The sequence below is a fragment of the Vanacampus margaritifer genome, chromosome 14 (assembly GCF_051991255.1).
Source record: "Vanacampus margaritifer isolate UIUO_Vmar chromosome 14, RoL_Vmar_1.0, whole genome shotgun sequence".
Classification (NCBI taxonomy): Eukaryota; Metazoa; Chordata; class Actinopteri; order Syngnathiformes; family Syngnathidae; genus Vanacampus; species Vanacampus margaritifer.
In genome coordinates this window covers 1,765,440-1,777,521 of record NC_135445.1, presented here as the reverse complement: position 1 = coordinate 1,777,521, position 12,082 = coordinate 1,765,440, and the positions used below count along the sequence as shown (strand labels likewise).

The 12,082-nt window shown below is 41.7% G+C and overlaps 1 protein-coding gene across 3 annotated transcripts in view; it reads left to right on the top strand.

The window, feature by feature from the left end:
- The window catches only part of LOC144063960 (protein phosphatase Slingshot homolog 1-like), a 34,749-nt gene that overhangs the window by 16,261 nt on the left and 6,406 nt on the right, over positions 1-12,082 (top strand). The window contains exons 5-19 of one of the 3 annotated variants that reach the window (XM_077586042.1): positions 2,675-2,795; positions 2,880-2,956; positions 3,039-3,106; positions 3,182-3,287; positions 6,000-6,201; positions 7,351-7,388; positions 7,571-7,668; positions 7,761-7,825; positions 8,317-8,438; positions 8,517-8,585; positions 9,209-9,274; positions 9,532-9,726; positions 10,767-10,860; positions 10,947-11,075; positions 11,496-11,542. In XM_077586042.1, coding sequence (XP_077442168.1) covers positions 3,223-3,287; positions 6,000-6,201; positions 7,351-7,388; positions 7,571-7,668; positions 7,761-7,825; positions 8,317-8,438; positions 8,517-8,585; positions 9,209-9,274; positions 9,532-9,726; positions 10,767-10,860; positions 10,947-11,075; positions 11,496-11,542 — 1,190 coding nt within the window. In that variant the 5' untranslated portion in view covers positions 2,675-2,795; positions 2,880-2,956; positions 3,039-3,106; positions 3,182-3,222. Of the gene's footprint in view, positions 1-2,674; positions 2,796-2,879; positions 3,107-3,181; positions 3,288-5,910; positions 6,202-7,350; positions 7,389-7,563; positions 7,669-7,760; positions 7,826-8,316; positions 8,439-8,516; positions 8,586-9,208; positions 9,275-9,531; positions 9,727-10,766; positions 10,861-10,946; positions 11,076-11,495; positions 11,543-12,082 lie in introns of those variants that run through there. The other 2 variants (XM_077586043.1, XM_077586044.1) reach the window with 2 other exon arrangements.

The following is a 12,082-nucleotide window of genomic DNA, read 5'->3' as shown; positions in this document are numbered from 1 at the left end:
AACAACACGCGGCTCTATCTTGACTCTGTTACGGCGTGACAACTCCTTCCCGCAATTAACAAGAGTAAACATCAAATTTTGATGTCAGGCGGCGGAGGAAGAGGAAAGTCTATCCGACCCCGAGGCCGCCGCTCCTTTTGTCTTCGCCGTCCGTCCGGGTACGACGCGGGATCCTGTTACGGAGCCGCCGAGTGGCAGTCGCGCACGCTGAGAGAGAAATTGCAATCGTGCGCCTTCGGGGGGCTCCGGCTGCCCGAGGAAACCTGACACGGGGCACGCTTAGCCCCGTGTTGCTATGATTTGCACCGCAAACGTCCCGAGTTTGGGACGGCGGCGACTTCGGGCTTGCAAACGATGCGGGATGCAGAAAATCGGGTCCTGTTAGACGAAGTTAGTAACTTAGAAGAAGTTTGCATCGTTACCTCCTTGACTTCCAAAGCCATGTGAGTCATGACGGACTCGGTCCCGTGGCCCGGTCAACTCAAATGGGTTTCCACTGCAATGCAGATCGAGAAAAAAACCTCAGTGGCACTTGGAGGAGCCCTGAGGTGCGCCCATGATGGAACGCCGGCAGCTTGTATGTCTTCGCTCCGCCCGCCGACGGTTCGGACGAGGAGGACGCTCGGACGGCTCCTTCCGACCTGGCGCTTGCTTAATGAGGCAGTAATGACCTCCGCGGGCCCGTGAGCCCCCGCGCCCCGGCCCATCCCGCCCCGGCCCGGCCGCTTAAACATTCATGGAGCTCAGGCAGCAAACGCTCGTTCTGCGCTTTTGTGTGTGTGTGCGTTATTCTGTAATCCAAGGATGGAGAAACCGGATCCTTCCGGGGTCTCGGCCACAAAATGAAAGCGCAGGTATTCGATTACTGATCTTTGATTAGATAGATGGATTTCAAACTAATTACAAAGTGCACTTGAGAGCCGTGACGTCATGAAGGGAATCGCGTGAGACGGGACGTTGAAATGTCACAATTCGATTCGCAATCGATTCGCAAGTGATTTTCGATTCAAAATGGCCGACGATGATTTCCGCTTCAATGATTCGCTCCAGTCGGCTTTGAAAGACAAATTGAGACATTGAAGTGCCTTTTTATTTTTTACATTTGTTAAGTTTTGAATCGTTGCAATGCAATTAATTACAATTAAAAAATGTAATCGCCTGACGCGATTTAAAAAAAGAAAGAAGAAAAGATTATTAAAAATTAATCATAATTAATTGCATGACTAGTTAACTTACGATTAATCACACATTTTATATCTGTTCTAAATGTACAATAAAACAATTCTAGGTTTTCATACTCTTGTTAACAAAAGTGGGGGGAAAAAATGTAACCAATAGAAATAGTTCAAATGAATTTTTGACGTCTATAGCCGTCAATGGCAGCGAATGAGTTAATGGCAGCAGCCGCATCTTCTTGCGGTTCACTTTTAAGCAACGACGACAAAAAGAAGACCAACTTTGGCCTCTCCTTAATATTTCAAACGGAGTTTCCTGTCTAGGCATCAATAAAGGCGGGACCGAACATATCCGTGGCACAACTTGAGAACCTGTTAGAGGACTGCCACTACCATTTGTGTCATCCGTTATGCGCATAAATTGACTGCGCATGCGCTCTCATTTACTGTCGTTACAATTATGGACATTTTGCCATTTAAATGAGATCCAATGACAAAAAAAGACTGAAATAAATATGAAACTTGTTTGTATTATCTAAAAAAATAATAACTGTCAATCAGCCGTAGCAAAAAAAAAAAAAAAGGCGCAATTTAGTCATTTGCTTGCTCTTACCTTTGTGTCCATGCCGGCGCAAATGAGAGCCGCTTTCTCCGCTTTCTCCGCTTTGTTGGCTTCTTCTGCTCTTTCGGGGAGTCCAAATAAGATGAAAGTGGCCGCCTGTATTTATGCCGTATTATCCCGCGCTATTTATGAGTGTCCCAACAGTTTCAAACATTGCGTCCGTAATAAAAGCCGTAAATACTCGGGCCCAGATTTGCAACTCGGCAAGGTCGGTCGGCCTTATTGCTGATGACGCCGCTTTTTTCCCGGCAGACGTTATTGCATTGTGTGACTTTGGCTTTCATAACGTTTGTCATTTACCAGGTAGACAAAAATATAGCACGCGTGCCACATATAAGGACGGAGGTGAAATCAACCTCCTGGTGAAATGAGTTTGACCTTCTCTAAACTTTTGAATGCACGTGTAATAAAAATATACTAAAATATACAATTCCAGTACTGTTCTTGAAAAAAATATAAAAAAATGAGGGGTGTCAGGCGGTTAAAATTTTAATTTTAAATTAATTAATTAATCGCATGACTTGACTAGTTAACTCACGATTAATCACAAATTTAATATCTGTTCTAAATGTAAGATAAAAAAAATTCTAGGTTTTCACACTCTTGTTAAAAAAAATGTTTAACTAATAGAAATAGTGAATGAGTTAATTTAACGCCACTCATTTTTGTAACGCGCCATTAATGACCGCCCTTTACTTGTAAAGTATTTAACAGTAATAAATGGAATAACAATGTATAGAGTTGTGGAAAAATACCCCAACATTTCTCCGCTCAAGTCCATTTGAAATGAACTGAAATGAAAATTCGATCCACTAAAATAATGTAATATAAAGAAAATTAAAAACCCAGCAAGCTTGTGAGTGTTTTTTGTCGGCAGCGGCTGCCCGAGAGTCCTCGCTTTCGACCTGCTGAATGGAAACGTGGCCGGCGTCGTTGGCAACGTTAGCGATCGTCGCCAACGACAACCACAAGGAGGAAGGCTCGTCTGCAATGTGCAGGTGCGGCCACACGGGGGCGCCTTTCCACGGCCACGATGTCGTTTCACGCTGGTTACCGGCAAATTTGTTCTCATTTTGATGCAGAAAAACAACCGTGGGCGTCTCGGGGCTCTTTTTACACGCCGCTTTTACAAAACCACGCTCCTCCTCTGGTTCATATGGTTTGGCTTGACAAACATTCGCCGCTTGGTCACATCCGTTCTGGTCGTCAAGATTTGTTGTTGTTTTTTGTGTTGCCTTGAGGTTTTAACGTACTTTGGAATCTTTCTGCTGACAACGGAGATGTTCCAATCTGGCGATTTTGTGCGGAGGTAAGCGCCGTCATTTGCCTTTTCCTCGCCTTTCTGCGTCACGTGTAACCAACGAAACCTCAATGTGATTGACAGCCACCCCGGGGAGGCAAAATCGAACCGCGCTGTAGTCTGGAATGTACGTTGCTGACATCGGAGGACTACAGAGACTTGTTATGGACCACCTTGGCGGAATTTACAGGTGAAATAAAAAAAAAAAAAAAACTTTCCAGTTTCCTTGTTTTTTTTTTGTTTTTTTTTAGTCATCTAAATGTTACACTTTCTTGTATTCCACAAAGCAATAAACTCCAAATTGTGTAACACATCCTGTCAAAGGTCAGGCCTTCAAAATAAAAGCATAACGCAGTCTTCATCACACTATCTTGGACCACATTGTGACTTATTTAGCAGCCACACTCAATAAACCAGCACAAAGTAGTTTGAGTTTGGTGAAACTGTTATGCTGGCATGCTTTTATTTTGAAGGCCTAATTTTTGATTGGATGTTTACGTAAAACGTGGTTCACTTTTCGCTGTCTCGTGGATTTTTTGGTGTGCAATTTAGCATGCTTTTTCTTTTCTTTTTTACAGTATTGTAACTATTTTATAAAATTTAAGAAGGTTTGAACATTGAGAATGTTTAACTTAAATAATACATTATAAAAAATAAAAATTAGGGGCGACAGGCGATTAAAATTTGTAGTCATAATTAATCGCATGACTTCACTAGTTAACTCACGATTAATCACAAATTTTATATCTGTTCTAAATGTACAATAAAAAAAATCGAGGTTTTTATACTCTTGTTAACAAAAGTGGGACTTTTTTTTTTTAACTAATAGAAATAGTTGAAATGAATTTTTGACGTCTATAGCCGTCAGTGGCAGTGAATGAGTGAAATGTGAGAAAATGTAAATGCCTCGATGAGAAAAGTGTATAAATGGTGTGGTGAGGGGTTTTAAGGCCTTAAAACATTTTTAATAAATGTTAAACATAAAGCGAACTACTTTGCGGATTCCATTTATTGCGGGATTTTTAAAAAAAATTTTTTTACCTGACCTCAGTGAAAAAGGAGGGAAAACTGTGCAATTTGGTCCTCCCGAAAACCGAGGTTCCATCACATAAATAAGGATAATAATAAGGCGATGACGAGACTTTCTAAAATGTACATTAAATAATAGAATTATTGATCGATTTGGACTTTGGCAAAGGGGAGGAGTCAAGACGCCTATCATTAAAATGGAAGCAATTTCATTGGTTGCTCGGAGCACACTTTCAATCCTTTTCGACTGTTGACACCAATATTTATTCGTCATATGTTTTGTTGGACTCAAACGTTGATGTTTGCAGAGGCCCCCGATGTTTTCAAGCGGGAAAGTCTGTGAGTAAATGACACGCCAACACTAAAAGGTTTGTAATTGCACTTAGAAGACACCAGATGGCGGCAAAGCGCATTTTGCGGGCAGACGCGGGCTGTGTCAGCAGAATGTGCACATTTCTCCTACATCGTGCACTGGTATGGCCTCACGCCATTATGTAGTGCACTCAAAATTACCCACAATGCACTTTGAAAAGTAGTGTCATGGCGGCCATATGTGACGAGGAGCAAGTAGTGAGCCGTCTGTCTGAATTGCCAAACAGAATGAGGGCACGACATATTAGGCAACGATAAAGTTCTTTACCTGCGTCTTCTTCTGCTCCTCGGAACAGTTCAACAAGATGCCACCAGGTGGTGCCAGAGCAACAGTTTTACAAGCTTTGGCCTGAACACGAAAACTGAACAACTGGGAGGGAGGGGGAGGGGGGGGGAATCGGGTTTACTGTGTTTTTGAAATTAATATTCTTTCTTCATTAAACTATGACTAACATAACATTACATCTTCATATTTGAAAATTTGACTTTGTTTTCTTAGATCTTTTTTGTCACAAAATGCGTTGTTGTAAAGATTTTACAAGTTTTTCAGAGAATAATGGAATATATCGAGCCCCCCCCCCCCCCCCCCTTAACCTAAAAAGAATAAATAAATCATCAACTTTGCTGTGAATGTCATTTTGTAAAATTCGAGTTAAATGGCAGTCGGCACAACACCTCCCACTATTTACAGTGCCTCCAATTAACTACAAATAAACTTCAGATGTTCTAGAAGGTTTTTCTTGACTTTTTTTTTTTTTTTTTTGCAGAGGCGTTGTGCTAACACTATAATTAATTTGTTTGTGTTTTAAAACCGTTTTGGCACCTTGTTTCAGGGGCCTCTGTTCAGTTAAGCCATTATTTGAGTACAGTACTCTGCAAGGGTAATTTGTCTAATATCTCTTTCACTCAGAGATCCCACAAAATTGGCAGTTCTCATCTAATGTTGTCTTATGTTCCAAGAGTAATCTTTGGATGTTGATTAAAAAAAAAAAACAAGATTATGGCTCTATGAAGTTATGAAAAACGCTGGGGGCTGCCATGTGATTTTTATTATTATTTCTAGCATGGTGCTAACATGCCAACGTCAGTTTTTTTAATTTAGTTTTTAGGTTTAGTTTAGTTTATTTTTTAAAGCCAAAAAGGTTCTAAATTGAAATAAAAGCAAGGAAAGTAAAGCTATATTGTTTGCCATTCATGTTTGTTTTTTTAAATACATTTTTTATAGCATGTTGCTAAAATGTCATCATAGTTATTGTTGTTGTTGTTGTTGTTTTTTACTTTATTTATTTTTGATGGGGTGGTATCTGTTCTGAGTCTGTCCAGTCACCTTGACAACATTGGCCCAATGACAGCGCAGACGCGAATTAGGCCAGCCAATCAGAGGCGGCCTCCACAAAGCTGCATGGCACGCGCGCGCGCGCGCGCACACGTTCTGTTTGTCTCTCGCAATGACATGAGCGGCGTCACCATCATGCTTGTGCTCCTCGTCCCGGTTGTGCAGGGAGCGCCGGCGGACGAACCCCCGCACCAGGAGCCGCGTCGCCCGGCCTGACTCTGCGTTTTCTGCCCGGCGACAGCGCAGGCCAACTCGGCGCATCTTCCCTTCCCATCATCTTCCTCCTCTTCCTCCGGCCATGGCCCTGGTGACGCTGCAGCGCTGCCCCAGCCCGAGTGCAGCATCCTCGGCCTGCAGCGCGGGGGAGGTACGTAAGCGTGCGTGGAACTCAAAGAAGAATGATGAGTGCATTCCTGCGTGGGAAGGGACGAGCATCGTCGCTTTGGCTTTCCGGCGCAACAACAAAGTCCTTATTCGGCCACTTTATTAGGTACACCTGCCTGTTTCAAGGCGGCCAGGCTCAGTGTTGATTGGTTGAGAGCTGTTCCTAATATTTGGTCTCTTGGGGAAGGCCAAAATATTACGAACATCCCTCCCCATCCTCAAATTGTCAATCGGTTTGAATGTGCGTGAGTTTTCTGTTTGGCCTTCGAGCAGCAGGGGGCAGCATCGCCCCACAATTTGCTTGAGCATGACAGGAAGACGAGGCGAGAGAAAAATCGGCCGGGGTACAGTCGACCCCCCGCATACTCGCGGTTTGGACCCGCCTATACGCATTTTGCTGATTTTCCTTTCTTTTGACATTTTAAAGGATTTTTTGTTGTGTTTTCTGAGATTGTTTTTATTCATTCCACACGTTTTTCATGGAAAACGTTTATTGAATGTATATCAGCATTTTATAAACAATTTTAATGTTTCCCCTTCCCTCAACGCCCAGGCCGAATGCTGCATTTGAGGTGGGAAGTTGGAGAAATAAATATCTTGTTTCAAAATGATGAAACATTATTATTATTATGTTTTGCCATTGACGGTCTGTCTCTCTATGGGGCTCGCCATTGTAGAGTGACAGATTGAACTCGGATGTACAAGATCCATGGGGCGTCCCGTGATCACTTCCTGGTATGAAGTTGGAAAAGTCCGACTTTCCTCGAATGCAGCATAAGGGTCGCGTGTACACTCTGGACTGGTCAAACTCATTCTTTGACACGTATGTCCAATTTTCAGTTTTGAGTCTTCCACGAACCAAAGCTGATTTTTTTGGTGAGAGAAGCGGGGTAAACCCTGGACGGGTTGCATGATAAATATAGACAAACTATTTACACCCAAGAATAATTTTAATGGTTGACTTAATTGAACTTGACAGAAATGAGATGCACCCTGGACTGGTTGCCTCATAGCCAAAAACAAACTGTCACTCACATTGAGTGTTTTCAGGATTTAAACTCAAGCACATTTACTTGTATGTAATTATTTGTATATTTTTTTTTTAAATAGTTTTCCTTGTTTTGTCTTGCAGGATTTTGGAACTGACGAGGATCGTAAAAATAACCAATGGTGAGTTTGTCAAATATTTGAGATTTTATTGGTGACGGTAAAGACATATCCTACTGATTAAAAAATTATTTTATTTTTTTTTACTGCTTTGAGTATTTCAATTATTGTCCGTTGTTATCATTCAAACAGTCAGAATTGTTTCTTTAAAAAAAAGTTCTGTTTTTCTTGTGTGTTGTTGTCAGCATTAACGAGAGCTTCTTTATGGTGAAGGGTGCTGCCCTCTTCCTCCAGCAGGGCAGCACAGAAGACCCCGACACGCCCACCCAGCACAAACATGCAGGTACGAGCCAACCAAACCCCAACAACCACCACCAAAAAAAAAAGAAAAAAAAAAGAAGGCCACGTTCACATCGCGCTTGTGTTTGTTTGCAGGCGACTTGCCTCAACACCTGCAGGTCATGTTTAAGATGCTCCGTTCGGAAGATCGCATCAAGCTGGTAGATATATATTTTGTTATTATTATTATTATCATCACTATTAGGCTCAATGGTCCGGAAACAACAACAAAAAACAAATTGTACAAATCAAATTGTTGCTGTCAGTCCGATTTTTTTTTTTTAATCTATTATGAAATTTGTACATATACATTATTTGTTTTTTATTTTCAGATTAAAATGTGTATTTTGAGTATCAACATTTAATTTCTAACAGTTTTATACAGAAACGTGATAAGCTCCAAAATAAAACACAAACAATTAACTGTGAATTTCTGATTCATTTATAATAAATGAGCAAAAGTTAAAAAAAAAATAATAATAATAAAACTGAGAATTCTCTGAATTTAGTTTTTTAAAATAAATTGAAGTGCAAAATAATACAAGTTCAGCTGTTAACAATATTTAAAAAAAAAAAAAAGTATATTTCAAGCATAAATGGAGTCAGCGCCGTCCGCACTCAGTTGACTTTTTGGCGTGACGGTGTTTGTCAGGCGGTGCGCTTGGAAAGCGGCTGGTCGGAGCGCGTGCGATACATGCTGGTGGTGTCCACCAGCGGCCATCAGGACACGGAGGAGAACGTCGTCCTCGGGATGGACCTGACGGACCAAGACAGGTTTTCCATCCCTGCGATATGATTGTGGCATCCAACCATTTTGTTTTTTGATGTACTCATTGCCGTGACCCCCTCTAGAAAAATCTCCTCCATCGGGATGGTGCTGCCGCTGTGGAGCGATACCAACATACACTTGGATGGAGACGGGTAAGATAGTCTTTAGAATACAATCATAAAGAAACAGAAACAGAAATATTTTGGAATTAATTAAAGAAGCGAATATTAATACTATTTTAGATGGAAAACAGCAAAGAAACGCTTACGGTTGACCAAGAATTACAAAAGCAAATCCATACGACGTCATCGCACGGCGCAGTCACTTCCTGGTTTTCTTCTTCTTTGAAATGACTGGTGGATCACATCTCTATGGTGTGTAGCGCCACCTACAGCGGCGGAGTCGCCTCACAATATTCGTAAGAGAAGAACAGATGGAAACGGGCATAAAAGTCGCAGGTCCGTTTTGCGCATTTTCAGTAAATTCGCATAAAAAATTGGATGGAAACCTGACAAATGATAGCATAGCCTGGTGCTATCATTCCCTAGGCCTTGAATCTTGACTCTTACTGACCTCCAGTGGCACAGCAGTGAATTACCAGCATTTATTTTTTGTGAGTTGCATGAGAGGAGTTGTTGCTGAAAATTGGTCACAATTGTCACATTGTGTGTGTGTGTGTGTGTGTGTGTGTGTGTGTGTGTGTGTGTGTATACATCCCACACATGCTCCACTCGTCGCCGTCTTCTTACTCGTGTTCTTGTTGATGTTTTTCCAGAGGCTTCAGTGTGAAGACGACGGGGCGCTCGCATGTTTTCAAGCCCGTGTCCGTGCAGGCCATGTGGTGAGTTGGCTCGGATGATTCCCACCACAGGACTCAACCTTGCTCAAAGTCAAAGTACTGATTAGACTATTGTATTCTCATTCATCATTACAGTATGGTTATTTATGTATCTGTCTACAGTGTATATAAAAAGTCTACACACCCTCATTCAAATGTCAGGTTTTTGTGATATAAAAAAAAAAAGAGATCAAGATAGATCACTTCTGCATTTAATGTGACTTGTAACCTGTGAACGAACTTGCCCGTGTGTCGCTCAGGTGCGCCCTTCAGGTGGTGCACAAGGCGTGCGAGGTGTCCCGCCGCTTCAGCTACTTCCCCGGCGGGCCGTCCCTCGCGTGGACGGCGTTCTACGAGAGCCGCATGTCGTCCGAGCAGAGCTGCGTCAACGAGTGGAACGCCATGACGGACCTGGAGAGCACTCGTCCCGACTCCCCCGCCTGCTTTGGGGACCAGTGAGTCCAAAGTCTCGTCTTCTGCGCGTCTCAACATGTGACGGAGACGCGAGTCACATGACTTGGCTCAAGTCGCATGTTAACGGCTTAAGTTTGCTTGGCTAACAGTATGACGTTAGCTTAATAGACATTTGAACTCATTCACTGCCAGTCATTTTGACTGAAGCAATCCCCTTCGCTCCTGGCTGTTTTACTGCATTTTGACAGATTTTGCAAGGTTCTATTGCTATAAAAACAGGGTTAGCATTAGAATATAGCTAAGTTTCATCATTATTCACAAAGCAGTTTTTTTTTTTAAAAACTGGGGAAAAGAGCTTTTTTTGCAACATGGGCCTGGCTGGTCTCTTATACTCTGCTGCCACCTGCTGGCCATTTTTTTGTAATAACTATCATTGTTTTAAGTGACCTCTTCATGTCAGAAGCTGTATCGAAGCTTCTGTATGGTCCAACATTAAAATAACATTTAAAAAAATGTTTTGGGGAGTGCAGGACAAAGTATTAAAGAAAGAATTAAGTGAGTGAGAATGAGTTAAGTTTACTGTTACAATATTTGTTAAAAAAAATAAAATAAAATTTATATATATTTAGCATGCACTTTCAGATTTTTTTTATGGTTATTATGCTTTTTGGCTAACGTCGCAAGTGTTAGCCAAGCAAGTCCGAAAATCGTGGACTTAAGTCAAGTCATGTGACTCGAAAATCTAAGTCAGGGATGGGCAACTTGCGACCCGTGTGGCCCATTTATATATTTTTAATTATTTAATTATTTATTTTTTAATTATATTTTTCAACACAAAAAAATACTGACTTTAAATTTCTCATGATAAACTGGGTGTAAATGTGGAAAAAATCCACATATTGAAATAAAACCGCAAATTGATGAATGCCGAACTGCAAATATGCGTCGACTGTAGCTGTAATATCACCCTTCACCACTAGACGGCAGACACGTCTTAGTTACATTGTCTTTCGTAGCGCTTAAATCCATTTTTTCGCCGCCTCTAGCAGCGACTGATGTTGTGTCACGTGGTCTCCCGCAGGCCGACGGACCGGGAGCGAACGGAGAGCATGATCCGAGCCAAGCTGCGCGGCACGCTGATGTTCCAAGACTTGGAGAACGTCACGTCCAAGCAGGCGTGTGCCGCATCAGGACATCGCGCGAGACGATGAGTCACGCATGAAGACTTATTTGAACTTTTTGTTTGTGTTTGGCGGTTCAGATCCGTCACGAGCTGGAGCAACACATGAGCTGCAACCTGAAAGGCTTGAAGGAGTTCATCGACAACGAGATGCTGCTCGTCCTGGGCCAGCTGGACAAAGCCACGCCCATCTTTGACCACGTCTACTTGGTAAGCCGCCACATGCTTCAGCGACAGTAACTCAACCGCACGCCGACTTTGGGGGTTGAAACGATGAGTGCCGTAATTGGCCAGTTGCCGCAAATTAGGATATTTTCAATAGGGCTGAATTTAAAAAAAATCGAATAATCGATATCGATTTTCCTTTTCAAGCCCAATATCGATTTTTGGAGTCTTTTTCCCATAAATTGTTAAGAAAATACATTTTGTTTTATCTTACTGTCTTCTTGAAATGTACTGTTTGCATAAATGTAACAAATACATTTAATATCGTGACACCGCAATATTTTGGCTCACGGTTCTCATACCGGCAAAATCTCATATCGACCCATGCCTACTTTTGACCCAACTGTTTTTAGAGTGTTCAACACCTTGTCAAAAACCGAAATGACAATATTTCTTGTTGCGCAGGGTTCGGAATGGAACGCTTCCAACCTGGAGGAACTTCGTGATTGTGGGTGAGATGAGTCCGAACAATTTGCCAATCCAGGATTTCAACAAAAAAAGGACCTTCAGATAGATTTGATATTTTTATATATTTTGACACTTGTTTACTCGTGGAATAATGTTGAAGCATCGTCTATAAGTGACTTTTAAGACACAATTTCATGTGTAATGTTAGCGAGCTAATGCTAATCGCGATTGCTAACCTTTTAGCATAGGCTAAAGCACTTGTTTACTCGTGGAATAATGTTGAAGCATCGTCTATAAGTGACTTTTAAGACACAATGACATATGCAATGTTAGCGAGCTAATGCTAATCGCGATTGCTAACCTTTTAGCATAGGCTAAAGCACTTGTTTACTCGTGGAATAATGTTGAAGCATCGTCTATAAGTGACTTTTAAGACACAATGACATATGCAATGTTAGCGAGCTAATGCTAATCGCGATTGCTAACATTTTAGCATAGGCTAAAACACTCGTTTACTCGTGGAATAATGTTGAAGCATCGTCTTTTTATAGTGACTTTTAAGACACAATTTCATGTGTAATGTT